The sequence below is a fragment of the Oryza brachyantha genome, chromosome 4 (genome assembly GCF_000231095.2).
Source record: "Oryza brachyantha chromosome 4, ObraRS2, whole genome shotgun sequence".
NCBI classification, from domain to species: domain Eukaryota; kingdom Viridiplantae; phylum Streptophyta; class Magnoliopsida; order Poales; family Poaceae; genus Oryza; species Oryza brachyantha.
This window is the reverse complement of record NC_023166.2, coordinates 20,662,677-20,680,843: the sequence shown is the minus strand read 5'-3', so window position 1 is coordinate 20,680,843 and position 18,167 is coordinate 20,662,677. Positions and strand designations below refer to the sequence as shown.

Here is an 18,167-nt window from a genome sequence, read left to right as displayed (position 1 = left end):
TGCTCATACTTATAAACTAAAATTAAATTATAAATCTTAAATTTAGAATTTATTTTAGTCTTTTAGATTATTATAAACGTGTATATAAAAATTCTAATCATAAATTATAATTCGTTTAGGAATATACTATTTAACTTTTTAATTGAAAAATGTCAAACAATCACCCCTACCGGGGCTAGGGAGAAAACGAACGCGGCCACAGCTGCAATAATGCGTGGCCGCTGCGGCGAGAGAGAGAGAGAGGGGGGGGGGGGGGGGGGGGGGAGGGTGACACCGGCCAATGCAACAGCAGCAGACGGCAGCGGCCGCAGCAGGCAAATCATAAGGCTTGCCCCCACGCTGCTGCCAGTCAAACGGGGCCCCGGTCAAAACTCGCCACCGTTCCTCTTCCTCCCCCACCTCCCCTCCCGCTTCAGCCCCACCGCCGTACATGTACTTCTTCGCAATGGTAGCCATGGCGATATAATTTGGTTGTGGCCAAAGGGATGCATCATATCATGCTTAACCTTGAATGCTGAGTTGTTCGAACGTGAGCGCAATGTTGAGTCAGTAGATTGTCTGTGACGGCGTGGAAAATTTCTCATGTTACATTGTTACCTAATACTCTCAAGGTCCTCTCCATCAGGATGTTTAGAGAAATTTTGCATGGTTTGGATTCTATACATGAGGGGGGAAAACTATTTTAGGATTGTGTTTTCAATATGTAGTATGGTTTATGGGTGACGAATAAAGCCGAACAACTTATTTGAGAGGGCACACAGAAATGAATTAACGAAAGTAAGTCCCCCACCCAAAGAAAAGAGTATTGTTTTGGGTCTCCAGAAAGTCCTATGAAATTTCTATATAATAATGGCTCTATACCAAAAAAATTAACATGCGATCCAATCTCATGAAAAGTCTCCTTAAATTCTTGCAGTTTTTCTACGGTCTATCCAAGGGTTTGTTCATATATCCTTATTAATGTTTGCACATCCTCTGTTCTACGTTTGTGTTTATGTCAAATTACTACTCCGTAAATCCGTAAAACCGTATTACTTTGTTCTCTCGACCTTGCATTTTTTTCCCTACCGTCTATTGACAAGGTCGATCATATATTTTTAAAGATATTTGAAAATCCTACTATGTTTTACATTTATGTTCTTGTCAGAATGTTGAATTTTCCTGTTAATGTTTTTTTAGAAAGGATTTCCATAAAAAAACGAATTAATTCCTCTTAAATTCTTTTAAAACTACTTTTGTTCAAAAGGGCCCTAGCATTCTTAACAGTCTTACCGCTCCACGCCTCCACGGGCCGGCATGTGTGCCCTTGCTACAGCCAACATCCAATATAACGGTGGTTCACGTCCAGACAAAGTCAACAGTCAACATCCCATCCAACGCAACTGTTCACGCTCCTCGATCAGACAAGATAAAACTGTTGCATGTACGGAAATGGCTGCATTTGCAGCAGCTCTGATCATGAAGAGTAGTACTACTTCGGCACAATTAACTGGAGCCCTCTGCCTGAAGGAAACAGAACTCAAGAGTACCAAACTACCAACCAAAAACCATGACACCCTTGTCTTTTCCCATAAAGTAAGATGCACCCGTCCAGGTAAAGCTCAAGGATTACCACTGGAACCATTAGTTAGTGGTAACCGTCTGTTTCAGCATTTGACAAAGACCCAAAGAGGAAGAACCAGATTTATCAGCATCTGTTTAGTACCTGGCTGGACTATAATATATATGCATTAAATAGGAACTGGTAAATCCTACTCCGAGTTCTATAAACATAGGAACGACTACAAAAGGAATATGGGCATTTGCACACCAAAGAAGAACTGCTACCAGATTTGTCATTTGGCTCCAAGCAACACCAAGGGGGAAAAAAATAAGAGGGCAATAAACTACGCCCTCGCAGAAATAACTCGATCATCATCTTGAGTTCTTGACCAGAAGCCCATAAAGGAATAACATAAGTTGATGAAGTAGGCTTAATCCCACAAAAGGTTGATCATCGAGTTGGCCAACCCGGCTTCCTTGAACGTTTTATCACTCTCGTAGTCCAGGTTTTTGGATGACCCAGGAATAAACTGTACGAAATGGAAAGCCTTCTTACCGCCGTCCTCCACTTGAGGATAGCAGAATGACCACAGGAGCTGCGACGAGACAGATAAAGCATCAGTAAAAGAAATGTAAGAGAAGAGGCAAAAATATGGAAAATGGATTCCAGTGATGTAACCTTAACAGGATCCGTGTGAAGAAAATTCCTCTGGATCCTCCTACCATCAGGTAGTCGAATTGCAACTCTGCACAGAAGCTCCCTACTTCCTTTGGGTTCTTCAGGGAGAGGAGGATAGTTCAGCTTAACACTTAGGCTAGGCTCATTTTCTACCTCCGGTTCAGTCTTTTCATCAGTAGCGTCAGAACCATCAACTCCTTTACTTTCCTCAAGGGAAGCTGCCACTGCCCGTGCTAGCTCTTCATCTTCATCCTCTACGGCCACAGGTACAGGGGTTTTACCTACAAATAATAAATTTGAGAAAATATGCTTTGGGCAACCTTAAAAATGCATTGCACATAACCAAATGCTAACAGAATAATGAAGAAATGGCATGCCATGCGTGGAGAGCTAACGCTAACTTTGCTATGCCTACCCCTCTGCAAACAAATCTTGGTAATTGCTGATCACAAGTCAGATTTGATATAATCTTAACTATAATCAACGTCCAAACACCATAGTTGTCAGAGTGAATGAAACACCAGTTGCGAGCTTTTGCCTAACGATAATTGTATGATTTAAATTCCAATGCCCTATCAACAGAACTAGAACTTTTTGCCAATTGGACTACTATCATATTTTTTCTTTTTCTCGTGTATTGGTCTATGTTTAAGATTTGCCATAATTCAAGATGAGTCTTGGCACAAAGTAGTATGTCAGCATTGATTCATTTCCAAGTTCGAAAAATGGCCACGACAAGTACTGCCAGAATTATTCATTTCCAGTAATTCTCATATTATCAAAAATACCCATTTTGTCTTCTTTCCATGTTTGCAAATTATCATGCTATCTGGACCATTAAGATCTTTAATATCAAAGTTCCAGATGGTACCTGCTAAAAACCATCTGAAACAACCCATTAAAACTTATTAACAGTCATCACCGACAGGATAAGATCAGGTGACAGGCGATGCATGAGGATAGAAGGCTCCTAAGGCCAATACTCAGACTCAAGTAAAGGTCAGCGAGAGTGCCAGGCACATCCTGCAGATAACCATCATTTATATTATAGTTCATATCAATTACAAACAACCTCCCATTAGAAAATGCTCCAGGAAATCATGCTTATATAGTATAAGAACAACCTATGTAAAGCTTCAAGGTGCTAGTAGCCTAGTACACCTAGCCTACCCCAACCTGATTGGGAATAAAGGCGTACGCAAAAAACAAGTTCGCCTAGAGACCCCTAAAATTAGAGCCATCTGGCCAATTTTCCAAGAATTGGACATCAACTCACATGTTTTTGGAAGTTTTAATTGTATGGAGTCCAGAAGTCTTTAACAGATGAAAGTTTTGATTGTTACAAATAAAACGCAAAGAAAGATTGCAGCGAAAACAGATAGGCTCAACATATGGTTTATTTATGTACTAAGGTGAGTAGTTCATACTTCATATGGTTCTGCAGAAACATTTTTTCTAGCTTATATGTTTCAAAAGGAAAAAAAACCAGCACTGCTGGTTGCCTGTTTCACAACTTCACATATCTTTGGAGTAAATCAGCACAAATTGTACCTTGTTTGCCTGCAGAAGTTTCATGATCAACTTTTCTTGGCCGTTTTTGTGGTTGAGCAGCATGGTGCTCCTTTGGACCTTTATCCAGGTAAGGCATCAAATCCTGAGGATAGTTGACATGCCGAAAGTAACATGGAACAACCATATCATATATAAGTTTTTAGTATTACAATGTGAAAGTAGTAAGAAATGGTCATGCCATATCACATGACAGGTAGGTTTACAGCATTACATTTACAATGCCTTGCAAAGGTTATCACTACAGTAAGTTTGTTACATGAGAAATCAAAGACAGGGTGACCAAATTACCTCCAGCAAACGGTCTGGGTGAACCATTCCATTCCAACCACGCATTTTTTGCCCAGTGATGGGGTCAATTAGAAGAACAGCAGGAACAGAGACCAAATTGTAGTAGGTGCATACCTTTCTCCCCTCACTTGTGTCGTGGTAAACCTATATTTAGGATGAAAAATATCAATAAAAGATGCAAACAATTTTAGTCCATCCTGAGAAAAAACGAGCAATATAAAAACTTTGTTCCCAATACTACTACTAAAATATTGGGAATATAAAATTAGAGATTAATACTCTGGCTCAGGTATGGATTATGGAAGGTAACATAGAATCAACCTGCCAGAAAATAAAGTTCGATCGAATTGTCTGAGCCACAGCTTCATTAGCCCAAGTGTCTCGATTAAGCTTGAGGAATGAAAAAAAAAATCAAGAGTAAGAACTTTGCCAAGGAAATAAAAAGGCTGCATATGAGAGCTGCATGATATTATTGGCAAGATTTAATTGTACCATATGAGAGCTGAATTCCTCAGTTGATTGTAAATTGATTAGTAGCCACTTGTCAAGAACGGAAGCCTCCAACTTTGCCTACATTATGGAAATCACCTTTTTAGAAATCTGAAAATTAAGTTAGTAGTAAGAATGGTAGACAAATTGAAGGGTTATCAATTTGATATTATGGAGTTCATTAGTTTCAGCTGAAAAGTAGATTAGTAGTTTATGTGTACTAGTCATTAGACAACAAATGAATTCACAATAATTATAGTACAAAAATCAATGTACGTTCAGTGACAAATGTCAAATAGTGAGTAAAGAACATTAAGGAACATGTTTGACCATGCATCTTGCTGTCAAAAGAGGCAACTGAGATAAATGAAGTGTTTGTGGATTACACACTGTGCTGCTCCCATGATAGCAGTTCATATATCACGAACAGACTATTGCAATTTTCCCAATGCTTATTACACATGCCAAGACAAAGCAGATTATGAATGGTGTTTTACTGGCAAAGGCAGCACACGACCATAGAAGAGATCAAAAGTGAGCTAGACAGCAAATAAAAAAGAAGGTTAACTGACCTTGTCGAAGGGTCCATTGAACATCAAAGCAAAAGGTGGACGATACAATGCAGCCAGATTATCACGAGAACTTGATGCAGCATTCTGCTCAGAATCCCAAACAGCAGATTGCCTTGCCTCCTCTTCAAAATTACGAAATGCAACTGTTGAATTAGGCCGATGGCTGAAAAGAAGTTGTAAGACCATGTCAAATTTTAGAAACAAAAATTAATAATAGGTTTTAGATTGGCAATCCACGTGACAGGAAAATCACACAAACGGTTTGGTTCTATTAGTGCTATACTCTTCTTTGATTATTGTGGCTCAACTTGATTTTCATCTCTAGCCTACCCCAAACTTTCTTGGAGCTAAAAGACTGTCATTTTGAAAGTTTGGTTTTAGCAAAGCAGGTCATACAGAGTACAGACCTTACAAAGCACGCTGGCCCAAAACAAAAGTATAATTAAAACTGCATGACTTCCCAAACTTTAGGTGTGGCTCAGTGCAATTCCTTCCAGCTTTAACAAAAGTTAACTACAACAAAGAGCCAATAATGTCATATGTGGTAACAACAAAGGCTGCATCTACTAAAGAAATAGCTACACGATACAACCTAATTACAGTAAATACTTCGCACAGCACAGTAAGTATATATGTAAGTATCCCTCTTCAATTTGCAGGTGCCGTTAGGCCAGTCCCAGATGTGCCATCAGTATCATGGAGAACAAGGTTGAAAATAAGAGCTGTGACTGATATGTGAATGGCCATGGTGTTGGCCTGTTGGGGAGAAGGAAGTAAGGTGAAAGGGATAGACCTCTTCAGGACAATAATTTGGGACATTGGACGTGAACACGAGAATCTTGGGTCGATGACCCGGGTCGATCACCTAATCTATAGATATGTTTATGTAAATTACATGTGAATTAATATATTACAAAGTATATAGGAAACGAAAGAAGAGGGGAAAGAAATCAAACAAAAGCCCTAAGTGTGCTGTCAACCATCCCAACCCAAATTTGTCCAATCCACCTCTCTATGTCTCTATCTATATTATATTTGTTCTACAGCAACCATAAGGATGGTGAAATGGTTCATGAACCAACCATAGATCAGGACAATGAACCACATGGACTGCGAACCACAAATCGAGACGACGAACCCAGGTCATGTCACAGCACCCTAAATAAAAACCTCCAGCTTCTTATGCCTGGGCAGCAATATGTCCTGTTTTGCAAGTAATTGGCAGCAGATGGAATGACTAGATGTTTGTTCTGTGGTCAGTAAATTTTGGTTGAGCTAGTGATTGACACCATCTCCGTTGGTGACAAGTAAACATGGATATGCAAGTCGCAGCCATGAATGAAATTCGTTCATGGCCAACCAAATACCAATAATATCATTGGTTGAAAACTATATGAAAGAGATATTGGTCCACTTGGCACAGGGAGAGAGAGCAGTCGACTTGACTGCAAAGTGCAAATTGGTGGCACTAGAAAATGGTGATAGCTATTATCATAACCAAGTATTAGGCCAAAAGCTATAAATCCCATTAGCATGCCATCGATGGTTATCAACAACGCGTGCTAATTCAATTGGATGAGAAGAAAATTAGTTTAGGCTAGTGGCATCCATTCATCACCAACCAAACACACTCATGTCTTTTGTGAGTACTTAAGCCTCAACTCAAAGCCAACAAAAACTTAAAGCTCCCCTAAACAGCATGGCCTTAACCTTGTCGGATAAGAGTTTTTTTGGACAATCACAAGCCCCATGGAATCTGTCCCAATTTTCTCTATGAACCTAATCCATCATTCTACTAGTAATTAAAGAGCAGGAGCTGACAATTTATCATGTCACACTTGAGTCAATGTTGTACCACGAAAGCGCCCATTTCCATGCATCAGTATATCACACAAAGCATGCATTTCACTAGAAGTTAATCCCACACAAAGCCAACACTTAAATTGAGCAACTCAAGCTATTATGCAGAGTTGCTAAGCAAGCACTGTTAACTTACACGACCGCAGGGGCATCGCCATAGAGAGTCTCCCGCTTCACAGGCAGCGGTGCACGCACATCCTCCTCCTCAAGTCCCTGCAGCATTCCATCACCCATTGCATCACCCAGTGCAGCCGCCGGGGGTGGAGCGAACCTGCCCGTCACGGCGCACAGTAAGCGTACAGAACACAACTAGCAAAGCAAACTCCCAACCCAAAACCAAAGCCCAAAACCCGAGAAATCTCGCACCGATCCACCTACCTCATCGCGTCCTCCACCTCAGCGGCTGCTGCCACCGCCGCCGCCGCCGCTTCCGCCGCAGCAGCAGCCGCCGCCGCCGGCGACGGGGCAGCATGCGCCGCCAGGGCGGCCTCGCCGTTGATGTAGAACAGCTGCAGCGCCTCCTCCAGATGCCAGCTCGTCATCTGAGAAACGCGAAACCCATCGGATCACAAACCCTTCCAAATCGGCCGGAAACTGAACCAGAGAGGGGCGTTCCGTTCCGGGTTCGGGTGAGGGACGAGACGACGGACCTGGAGGAACTGGGCGGCCGTCTCGGGCGTCTGGCCGGCGGCGATCTCGAGGAAGGAGGAGACGAGGGACTCCCTCTCCGCGGCCGTCGGGGGGGCGCCGGCCATGGCGGGCAGAGTCGCGCCCGCCTCCCTCTCTCTCGCGCGCGCGGTTAGTAGGGTTTGGTTGGTGGGTGGGACGGCGAGGAGGAGCCTTGGTGAGGTGGGGGAGGGGGAGGGGAAGGGGACGGAGGAAGTGGAAACGTGCGTGGGGAGGAAGACGACTGCAGTGGAGATGGGAGTACGTACGTACGGCTTCGAAGGGAAGAAAGGGCCCATTCACCTCACCCCTCGTGGGCCTCGTGTCAGTTTGTGGCCCATGTCACGAACTCCTCCTCGAATTTTTTTATTTTTAAAACTTTTTTAGTATATAATTTTATTATTAAATCTCGGAGAAAATATTTTTATCGTACGAAAATTTTGACCACGACATTAATATTAGTGTGGCAGGACAATACTGACACATAGAGTTTTTGACAGCAGGTTTGTCACGCTAGTATTAGTGGCGTGACAACATTGTCTTATCACCACTAACGCCTCGTCAACCAGGTTGCGTGGCAGCGTTATTTTATCACGCCACCAGTATCGGTGTGGTCAAAAGATTCATACAATAAAAATATTTTTTTCCGATGTTTAGTAATAAAATAATTTATTAAAATGTTTTTAAAATAAAAGTTCCTCCTCCTCCGCTCTCTAGGCCACATATGGGCTTGGCAAGTTGTAAATGGGCTGGTTTGATTCGAAAATGGGTATACACCAACCTGAACTCCGTTGGACATATTTTCGTTTGAATTCGATTCCAGATCCATTTTCTGAATGGTAGAATTCCCCCAGCTCACATGTCAAATTTTGTTCAAGATTGATCGAATTCAAATCTCATGAGATCGGGCTCCAGTTTTAACCCAAAATGAGCTTAAGCGGTGCGCAGCGAAATGTGTGAAGGCCCGGCCCAGCTGGATGTGCATGGGCCCAGTCTTGTGTACAGGCCCACGCATCGCACAAGCACAACCAGTGCGGCCATGGCTGCTCCCATCTGAAGCAAAGCGGAGAGCGAGATCTGGAAGACGGCGATGAAGCGGCTCGCGCTCCTCGCCGTCCCCGTCGTCCTCCTCCTCTCCATCTCCTTCCTCCTCCTGCGGCCCTCCTCCCGGCCGCTGCTGTTCACGCAGCAAGCCTCTGGCCCCGACCGTCGCCTCAGGGTCTACGTCGCGGAGCTCCCCCGCGCGCTCAACCACGGCCTCCTCGACCTCTACTGGTCGCTCCCCGCCGCCGACTCCCGCATCCCGGCCTCCTCCGACCCCGACCACCCGCCGCCGCGCGCGCACTCGCAGTACCCGGACAGCCCACTGATCAAGCAGTACAGCGCCGAGTACTGGCTCCTCGCCTCCCTCCAGCCGGGCTTCTCGTCCGCGCCCGCCGTCACGGTGGTCGCGGACTGGAGGGACGCGGACGTGGTGTTCGTGCCCTTCTTCTCGACGCTGTCCGCGGAGATGGAGCTCGGGTGGGGCGCCAAGGGCGCGTTCCGCAGGAAGGAGGGGAACGAGGACTACCACCGGCAGCGGGAGGTCGTCGACCGCGTCACCGCCCACCCCGCGTGGCGGCGCTCCGGTGGACGCGACCACGTCTTCGTCCTAACAGGTACTGTCCCCTAATTCGGTTGGGAAAGTGCGGTTTTTTTCTGAGTGAACTTGAGTGGATTGAAATATCAGCAATGGAACGGGCAGTTGATCATATTAATCCATCCCCGTTGCTCCCAATTGGTGTGGATTCGTCGTCTATTTTTACTAGCCCAATTCTCAACAACATGACTTTCAAATGGCTTTCTCGTATTCGTTAGTCCAACCACTGGACTTATATTTACAGGATTTAGCTACTCGACTCTGAAAACTGCGAAGGCTCGAAATCATTTGTCCGTTTTGTTATTTACTGGCTACCCGTCCCAGCATAACTTCATTTTTAACCCGTAGCACACATACCAATATAAAAGCAAAACTGTGCACTTTATCAAATCCCAATTTACTTGTCTCTTACTTTATCAAATCTCAATGTACTTGTTTCATCCTTTCATAAACTTCAATGCAATGATCAGTAGAAGATAACTTATTTTGAGATAAATAAAAGAGGACAAAGATAATCTTATTTTCGGATGGAGGGAGTGATGTGATTTGAGTGCTTACAATAAGACTTAGGCCGCGTTCGCCCGGCCAGCTTAGTTATCTAACTCCTCTAGTATTCTACGCGTACGCTTCTCGAACTGCTAAACGGTGTATTTTTTGCAAAAAATTTCTATAGGAAAGTTGTTTTAAAAAAATCATATTAATCTATTTTATATTTTTTAATAATTAATAATTAATTAATTATGTACTAATCTATTGCTACGTTTTCCGTGGCGGATAACTAACCCTCCCCTCACCAACTGCCGAACGCAGCCTTAGTTGCCCTAGCAGACTTGGCCTAGGAAATTTTTTGATTTAAACTTTAGGAAGAATCCTTATGATTTATAACCATGATGCCCCTTTCCAAATTCCAAACAGGGTGAGCGTGTCCAGAAAACTGAGCACGCTGACATGAAGATTTAGTCACAAATTTGAATTTAGTTCTGTATGCTCAGAAATATAAGTCACTTTAGGTTTGTTCTAAGTTAAACATCTTTAAGTTTAACTAAGTTTATAGAAAAATATAGCGACACTTTCAAACTGAATATATTTTATAGTATATTTATTTTGTGTTAAAAATATTGCTATATTTTTTTAATAAACTTGGTTAAACTTGAAGATGTTTAACTTAGGGCAAATTCAAAGTGACTTTTAAAACGAAACGGAGGGGGTATAAGAAAGTGGGATACCCTTGAAATGTGATCATTTTGAACCATGTGACTTTGTACATTTTGTCATCAAAGCTACTTGTATTCTTTAATGTTTCAGAGCAAAAGATGTAACTGCTATCCAAGCAGTGCAGCATTGCAAGATGTATAGTTTGTTTCTTCGTTGTAATTTATCTACATAGTAGCTTATTATTCTTTTGTATGCTCAGGTTTTGTTAAATATTGAGGCATTCTTTGACAGACCCTGTGGCAATGTGGCATGTCCGGAAAGAGATTGCTCCTTCAATTCTTTTGGTGGTTGATTTTGGAGGGTGGTACAAACTTGATTCAAACTCAGCAAGCAGCAACATTTCTCATATGATACAACATACGCAAGTATCATTGCTCAAAGATGTCATTGTACCTTACACTCATTTGCTCCCTACAATGCAATTATCAGAGAATAAATACCGCCCCACTCTTCTGTACTTCAAGGGAGCCAAACACAGGCATCGGGTTCGTACCATTTATCATACTAGTCAGCGCTATATATCAGTCTATTTGGCAATACTTGTCTTTTCTTAAAAAACATGGTAGCATGTTATGTGCTAATTTAAAACTTCCTTTTATGTCTTTGTTAGGTCTGAACCCAGATCCTCAATTGCTAGACCTTATTTATGTATTCAACGGGAAAACATTGCCATTCAAAGCTTTATGCTTTCTACATATCTTTTATATACAAACCAGTTTTATTTATGCTGGTTATTGGGGTTGATATGAGATTGCTTGCGCTGTACTGCTGTCAGCTGTGTCCCTATACAGCTTTGTCTTACTATAACTTCAATTTTCTTTCAGGGTGGTTTGGTGCGAGAGAAACTATGGGACTTGATGGCTAATGAGCCTGATGTTGTCATGGAAGAAGGTTTTCCTAATGCTACAGGGCGTGAACAATCAATAAAAGGGATGCGGACATCGGAGTTTTGCTTGCACCCAGCTGGTGACACCCCAACTTCATGTCGTCTCTTTGATGCCATTGCTAGTCTATGCATACCTGTCATTGTCAGTGATGAGATTGAGCTGCCTTTCGAAGGGATGATGGACTACACAGAATTCTCCATTTTTGTGTCAGTTGGTAATGCCATGAGACCGAAATGGCTCACAAACTACCTAAGAAATATCCCCAGGCAGCAGAAGGATGAACTCCGAAGGAATGTGGCTCGCGTCCAACCTATATTTGAGTACGAGAGTATTTACCCAAGTAGGATGGCCTCTGTTCCACAAGATGGTGCTGTGAATCACATATGGAAAAAGATTCACCAGAAGTTGCCGATGATTCAAGAAGCAGTCACACGGGAGAAGCGAAAGCCTGATGGCACATCGATCCCACTTCGGTGCCATTGCACATAACTCAGTTACTCGGGAGACATGGTTCTTGTTAGCAGTCATTTTCTCCTGTGGGAGTAGGTAGCACTCTGTGCCAATTTGTGCATTATTGGTGAAGATATGAGCGTTCAGCAGTAGGTTTACGTTCTTTTTATCAGGTTTGTTTCTTCTGGAGTGATCAACCGATTGCTCCATGGGTCTTTGATGGGCCAATGAGATTTCTCTGATGAGACTGTCCATTGATCATTGGGCAGAAATTTTTTGACATTATTCAGAGAGAAGTTTGAGGCAGTAAACAGTGGTTGTTGCCGGAGTCCCAAAACAGAGGCATACAGACCCCGCATGTGTTCTGCTCACAAAATTTAAGAGCTCATAAAATTTTACACTACAAGATGATATTTGGCTAGATAATAGCTGGTCTTTTAAAAAAAAATCAGCTGGTCCAGTTCTTGTGGGGACCAAACTATAATTGTACTCAAGGTTTTTTTTTTAGAAAATGAGTAAATTTCACAAAACCATGGGTATTATGGTTGAGGACTTAAGGTTACTTTGACACGTAACCCTAGGTATTATGATCATATAGTATTATAATACCACGTATTTGACTAATTATTTTTTAACACATATTATTAGGAATTCTACAATTATATATGAAATTCAAAAATTCTTTGATTCATGTATAAGTTGTAGCCATGTGAGTTTAAACAATTTATTTGCTATAATAACAGGTCAAATGGTTAATTGTGTGATTTTTCGAATTTTTTTTAACTATAATACCCGGATGACGTGTCACATGTGAAATTCACTTGATTTTATACCACTTAGACTATAATATGTGTGGTTTTGTGGAATTTGCGCATCTATCTTTTCGCTTTTATTTATGCTTATAAGTGTAAATTTGAATTTTCAATCTTAAATTTGGAGTTAATTTTGGTGTTGTTAACTGAATTTTTATTTTTCTTGTTTGGCCAAACAATCATCACTTGATCTTAGAAAGACGTCCAGCACCACCAGCAAGGAGCGATCTACGCCGTCCATTTACTATTGGACCGTTTATAGAGACCCCGGGGTTCCACTCGCTCCATCCCACCGGCCTGTGGCTCTGGGGCGAATGCAACATCCCGGAGCTCGTGGACGCCGGCTTCTCCGGCGATTCAGAGCGTGTCTGGTGCAGCGGATTCAGGCGGCGTCGACTCACAAGACGGCGGCAGACAGATTCAGAGCGTGTCTGGTGCAGCGGATTCAGGCGGCGTCGACTCACAAGACGGCGGCAGACAAACGCGCAGGTTGCTTCTCTGAATATTTTTTTTAAGGGTACCCACTAACACACGTCACACGCGCACATACGCTTGTCCGTTCCTATCACACGTTTAGTATTTTGGATATGCACGTATGTGAGAGAAAAAAATCTCCGGATAAGACGCGCGAGTTCGATCCGAGTTCGATCCCAGAGATCAAACTCGCGTGGATTGCTTGCGCGCCCGCGCGGCTAGCCACCAGAGCGTATGTGAGAGAAAAAAATCTCCGGATAAGACGCGCGAGTTCGATCCGAGTTCGATCCCAGAGATCAAACTCGCGTGGATTGCTTGCGCGCCCGCGCGGCTAGCCACCAGAGCAACGGCCGATTCTCTTCTCTGAATACTTACGCAGGGAGAATCGCCTCTGTTCCGCCAAGATGTTGATGTAGTGATGTGAAGTGCAAACCACCCATTAATGGAACACACTCACAATAGCAGAAGTAGCCAATGATTGGATCGATCCGATCCACTACAGAGTCACACTGTACATGATGCATGATTGAGAATTTGCTTGTTCACCCACTCGCCGTCTCCCAGTCAGCTCAGGTTAGTCATGGATGGAATTTGTCGATTTGAAAGAAAATTAGCCGAATTGTTCATGGAGAAATTTGAGTGCAGAGCTGAGCTGAGCAGAGCTGTTCCAACTCCATGGCACTGCAACAGAATGAAATGCCAAGATTATTTTTTTGGTTGCTCGTTTCACTGGATACCTTTTGCTCCGAGATCCAATCTATGGTGCTTGGCAGCACCGATTTGAGGACATATAAAAGAAAAATGAAATGGAGAAGCTTTATTGAGTCAACAACATGCACTGAAGCCAAATAACAGAAAGGCTGCCAACATGGTGGCCAAAGGAACAGAGATATTGTCATCCACAACATCAGTAACAGGAATGCACTCCACTACAGTAGCTGCTAATGCAGCAAGAGCCAGTTTACCAAGTGCTAGCTCCCAGCAGACATTGAAGTAACCAAGGCATGAAAAGTAGAATAGCATCCTGTGATGAAAAAGATCGATGAGTTAACAACATAGAAAAAAAAAAAGAAAGAAAGCTAATAGTGACAAGAATCAACAAAGCATTCTGAAGCAGAAACCTACAGAGCAGATAAAAGGTAGCCAGAAATGAACATTGAGATGCTCCCTATCCAGCTCTTTTTCTTATTGAATGGCAGCTTCATGGACCCAAACCTTCTCCCAACAATGTCAGCAAAGCCTGTAAAATTACCAACCAAGAAGGTGGGAGATATTTAGTAAAGGTAATCATTTCATCAAGCGTACTGGGGGATTACAAAAACCTGCCGATGTGCCTAATGTCACAGCCCAAGGGATCAACATCTTACCATCACCACCACTCATCATCGACAACGAAATAATCCCAATCGGAGACTCGCGCCAGAAGACCAAAACACTGACCAGCAGCACAATAACATAGTACAGTGGACCTCTCAGCAATTCCCTGTAAGCAACAAAGCATCATGTCAAGGACAAATGAGTGCAATTATGGATTAAGGACAAATCATCAGAAATAAGGATCATAGCACGAACTCCGGTTTTCCTTCACGGGTCACCGATTTTACTAGAGCTTCATCCGTGGAGAGGCGGAGCCCATAGGTTAAAAGCCTTATGCAGTTCAGCAACGGAACAATTGCCGCAAAGAACCGTGCTCCTGGCGAATTACTGCAAAACAACACGTTTTGCTTAAGATCTCTAGTCTGATTTGATTCTTGTAAACATTTGGAGGCGGTGGCAAGGGGACAAGGGAGACCTGAAGAGTGGCCAGGACGACATGAACAGCACCCCGGACAGCACATGCACAATCTTTCTGCTCAGGTTCTGAGATTAATGATGACAAGATCAGTTTTTTTTTCCTTTCTTACTTTCTTGGGGAGGCGACAAGGATCAGAAGTTAACAAGAAAGAAATTAAACGAGGTAGTAGTAAGTTTTATAGTGACCTCTTCTTGATCTATCTAGCTAGTTTTGAACAGTGACAGTCCACACTAGTTAGTCCACAAGCTAGATCTTCCGAGCAATACAATTGGAGTTAATTAGGTTACAAATACAGATTGCATCCACAATCAATTGTATCTATGGCCATATTTACTCTCTGGAGAACAACAAAACAGCAAAGATCAAAGAGAAGCTTCAGCTGAAAAAGAAAAGAAAAAAAAAGAAAAAACAAAACTCGACACCTGCTCGATGAGCCGCCGCTCCGTGAGCGCATCGAAGGCGCGGACTAGCGAGTAGGCGCCCCCCGTGATGAGCAGCGTGGCGGCGCCGTCCCGCAGCACCGCCGGAGGCGCGGAGGCCGCGAGCGCCGCCACGGCTGGCGCACCCACTCCGAGGAGGAGCTGGCGGCGCATGGAGGAGCGGGGAGACGCGAGCCTGGAGCAGCCGACGGCGGGCGGGAGGGAGCGGCCGCGGGAATGCGAGAGCAGCAGGGAGGTGGAGGAGCAGCAGGAGAAGGGGAAGGGGAGGGCGACGTCGACGGGCCGCGCCGCCGCCGCCATTTGGCTGGGCCTTGTAGACCTGCGCCTTGCACTGCAGCTGCAGTGAACGACGATTTGCTGGGAAGGCGATACCAATTTTGTCGTCGCGCGCGGGTTTCTTGTTTCGATGGGACACTTCTTGGAGTTCTGTGGAGGAAGCGGTTCGTCTCATCTTTTTAACTCCTTTTCTTTTCCTTCCGAAAAAATTACTGCTGCTGATTTTTAGCGTTTGATGATAAAATTGACGTGATTGATTAAAAAAACTAAAAAAGCCATGAGCTGTTTGATAAATCAGTAACCTTAAACTGTTTACAAGTTCTGAAAAAGACATCGATAATAAAAACGGATTCTTGGTCTATATCTTTTCTATGTCTTCATCGTCGGAGTCTGGGTCAGGGGCTCCACGCTGTTCTTGCTCTGTTTATAAGAAAACAAAAACACGGCAATTCGTGAGAACCAAATCAACATATTACTTAATTCAAATCAAACGATTTAAACACAAAAAACATAAATTCACCTTGGATCTTGGACACACATAAAAAAAAATCATACCTTGGAGCAAGTGCGAGCCTTGGCGTTGCAGACGGGATAGTCCTTGGGGCAGCAGGATGAGTGATCCTTGCAGCAGGTGGCGCCCTCGGCGGGGCAGCATCCCCACACGAGGCAGTGGTTCCTGATGCCGTAGTTGCAGCAGCACGTGGTCCCCGCGGGGCACTTGTTGTGGCGGTCGCATTGCCGAGCCGGGGACGGCGGCGATGGCGCCGGCGGTGACGGTGACGGTGACGGCTTCGGGTTGGGCCCCTTCTTGACCGGGTAGGACGCCGCCATGGCGATGCCGCACTTGCCGGTGCGCGCGGTGACGTTGCGCTCCATTCGGATGTAGCCGTGCTCGCCCCAGTGGGGGCCCCACGAGTTGCGCACCGTCCAGTAGCCGCGGCCGGCGGCGTCCGTGCCGTACCCCACCGCCACCCCGCCGTGGTCCAGCGACGTGCCGCAGCGGCCGGTGAACACGCCGGAGTCGTAGAGCTGGAACTCGCGGCCGCCGGCGTCGATGGCGACGCTCACGGGCTGGTGCGCCACGGCCTTCTGCAGCGAGAGCTCGTCGTTCTCCGGGACGTCCTCGAAGCCGTCGATGGAGACCACCTTGCGGCTCTTCTTCGCGAGGTTGCACCTGCCGTCCATGGCCGTGTACGGGTAGTCCTTCTCCGTGTCGATGCCGCCGTTCCTGGCGATGAAGGCGAACGCGTCGTCCATCATCCCGCCGTTGCACCCGCTGTTCGCCCCGTTCCTCGCGCATTCCACCAGCTCCTGCTCCGACAGCGTCACCAGATCGCCGGCGACGATCTTGTTGATTCCTTCCACCGCGGCGACCGCCGAGAACGCCCAGCAGCTACCTGCACGGCACACACCAAGCAGACATCATCGTCACACCATGATCATGCAAGAGGGCGAACCGATCGATCGCAGCAACGATGACGAGATGATGATCCAAGCTTACCGCATTGGCCTTGGTTCTTGATGGGAGCGACGGCGCCCTGGTCCCTCCAGTCGACGGAGTCCGGCAGCGTCTCGACGCCGTCGTGGCGGTACGTCTCCCCGACGTGGCGCCCCCTGCCGGCGGGCGCCGTGGCGGCGAGGTAGGCGGCGTGGAACTTGTCGTTGGTGAGGTCGGCGAAGCGGTTCATCCCGAGGCGGAACCCGCCGTGCTCGTCGGCGCGGGCGTTGTGGGCGTCGACGAACCTGAGGTTGTCCCAGAACACGCGGAACCGGCGCTCGTGGTCGCCGCCGAGCACGCCGCCGTCCGAGCGGCGGCCGTGCTGCGCGACCCACATGTCGTAGGCGGCGCGCGCCTCGGCCTCCGTCCGCTCCACCAGACCCAGCCCGCGCACGCCGTGCTCCGCGTTGTACGAGATGATCGACATGATGTCCGGCGCGGCCGCCGTCGCGGGAGAAGAGCAGCAGGCGGCCAGGAGGAGGAGGAGGAAGCAGACCATGGCCGACGCGGCTGCGACCAGCTTGCCGCCACCGCCGCTCGCCATGGTTCTCGTCACGTCACGTCACCCGCCGGAAACTGCCCGAATCGATGAACCGTGTCGCGTTCGTGAAAAAGGCTGGACGTTGATCAATATAGGCAATCTGTGACAGAATTTTACCTGGTTGAATCACGTGTCTGTCGTAAATCGTATTGAAGCTTGTATCGTGTTCCACCACAGCATATTCACCGTTTAGTCTTCAGCTCGTAAGCATAGATCAAAAAGTTAATTTTCAAACTGGTTTTAGGGCGTTTTCACTGTATTTTGTTTTAGAACATATATATGTTTTATTAAGTCATACACATGTATAAAATTTGTATTCACATAAATTTTTTAAGTTGCTTATAAGCTATTTATTCGAACATAGCTATAATGTAATTACAATGTGACTAGTTACAAATGTAACTATTATACAACTCACATATAAGTCCCGTGTAAATGAAAAATACTTACAATGTAGTGCTACTTACATTAA

At 45.1% G+C, this 18,167-nt stretch overlaps 4 protein-coding genes across 4 annotated transcripts; 1 reads left to right on the top strand and 3 right to left on the bottom strand.

Moving 5' to 3' along the window:
* Nucleotides 1-1,448: 1,448 nt before the first annotated feature.
* LOC102700336 (plant UBX domain-containing protein 7) lies at nt 1,449-7,906 on the bottom strand. The gene is made up of 10 exons (XM_040523697.1): nt 7,653-7,906; nt 7,381-7,544; nt 7,139-7,273; nt 5,143-5,305; nt 4,574-4,651; nt 4,403-4,471; nt 4,082-4,225; nt 3,773-3,875; nt 2,222-2,502; nt 1,449-2,138 (listed from the first exon to the last, which is right to left on the bottom strand). Exons 1-10 carry the CDS (start codon nt 7,755-7,757, stop codon nt 1,974-1,976), a joined length of 1,407 nt encoding a protein of 468 aa, XP_040379631.1. The 5' UTR covers nt 7,758-7,906; the 3' UTR covers nt 1,449-1,973.
* Nucleotides 7,907-8,715: 809 nt separating this feature from the next.
* Nucleotides 8,716-12,342, top strand: LOC102710972 (probable arabinosyltransferase ARAD1). Its single transcript, XM_006652939.3, has 3 exons — nt 8,716-9,326; nt 10,754-11,007; nt 11,347-12,342. Exons 1-3 carry the CDS (start codon nt 8,759-8,761, stop codon nt 11,896-11,898), a joined length of 1,374 nt encoding a protein of 457 aa, XP_006653002.1. The 5' UTR covers nt 8,716-8,758; the 3' UTR covers nt 11,899-12,342.
* Nucleotides 12,343-13,941: 1,599 nt separating this feature from the next.
* Nucleotides 13,942-15,767, bottom strand: LOC102710689 (probable phytol kinase 1, chloroplastic). The gene is made up of 6 exons (XM_040523555.1): nt 15,363-15,767; nt 14,938-15,005; nt 14,718-14,849; nt 14,513-14,628; nt 14,271-14,385; nt 13,942-14,169 (listed from the first exon to the last, which is right to left on the bottom strand). Exons 1-6 carry the CDS (start codon nt 15,678-15,680, stop codon nt 13,971-13,973), a joined length of 948 nt encoding a protein of 315 aa, XP_040379489.1. The 5' UTR covers nt 15,681-15,767; the 3' UTR covers nt 13,942-13,970.
* Nucleotides 15,768-15,884: 117 nt separating this feature from the next.
* Nucleotides 15,885-17,785, bottom strand: LOC102700054 (cysteine protease 1-like). Its single transcript, XM_040523554.1, has 3 exons — nt 17,158-17,785; nt 16,212-17,053; nt 15,885-16,076 (listed from the first exon to the last, which is right to left on the bottom strand). The coding sequence occupies exons 1-3, from the start codon at nt 17,696-17,698 to the stop codon at nt 16,026-16,028; spliced, it is 1,434 nt and encodes a 477-aa protein (XP_040379488.1). The 5' UTR covers nt 17,699-17,785; the 3' UTR covers nt 15,885-16,025.
* Nucleotides 17,786-18,167: the final 382 nt, after the last annotated feature.

Coding starts and splice junctions, on each gene's coding strand:
- LOC102710689 (XM_040523555.1), bottom strand. CDS start 15,680: ATGGCGGCGGCGGCGCGGCCCGTCGACGTCGCCCTCCCCTTCCCCTTC. Junction 15,006..15,362: donor AGCGGCGGCTCATCGAGCAG/GTGTCGAGTTTT, acceptor CATTAATCTCAG/AACCTGAGCAGAAAGATTGT. Junction 14,386..14,512: donor GATGATGAGTGGTGGTGATG/GTAAGATGTTGA, acceptor GTAATTTTACAG/GCTTTGCTGACATTGTTGGG.
- LOC102700336 (XM_040523697.1), bottom strand. CDS start 7,757: ATGGCCGGCGCCCCCCCGACGGCCGCGGAGAGGGAGTCCCTCGTCTCC. Junction 5,306..7,138: donor GGCGATGCCCCTGCGGTCGT/GTAAGTTAACAG, acceptor ACTTCTTTTCAG/CCATCGGCCTAATTCAACAG. Junction 4,226..4,402: donor CGAACTTTATTTTCTGGCAG/GTTGATTCTATG, acceptor TCCTAAATATAG/GTTTACCACGACACAAGTGA.
- LOC102700054 (XM_040523554.1), bottom strand. CDS start 17,698: ATGGCGAGCGGCGGTGGCGGCAAGCTGGTCGCAGCCGCGTCGGCCATG. Junction 17,054..17,157: donor CAAGAACCAAGGCCAATGCG/GTAAGCTTGGAT, acceptor TGTGCCGTGCAG/GTAGCTGCTGGGCGTTCTCG. Junction 16,077..16,211: donor AGGCTCGCACTTGCTCCAAG/GTATGATTTTTT, acceptor TCTTATAAACAG/AGCAAGAACAGCGTGGAGCC.
- LOC102710972 (XM_006652939.3), top strand. CDS start 8,759: ATGAAGCGGCTCGCGCTCCTCGCCGTCCCCGTCGTCCTCCTCCTCTCC. Junction 9,327..10,753: donor CCACGTCTTCGTCCTAACAG/GTACTGTCCCCT, acceptor ATTCTTTGACAG/ACCCTGTGGCAATGTGGCAT. Junction 11,008..11,346: donor GAGCCAAACACAGGCATCGG/GTTCGTACCATT, acceptor ATTTTCTTTCAG/GGTGGTTTGGTGCGAGAGAA.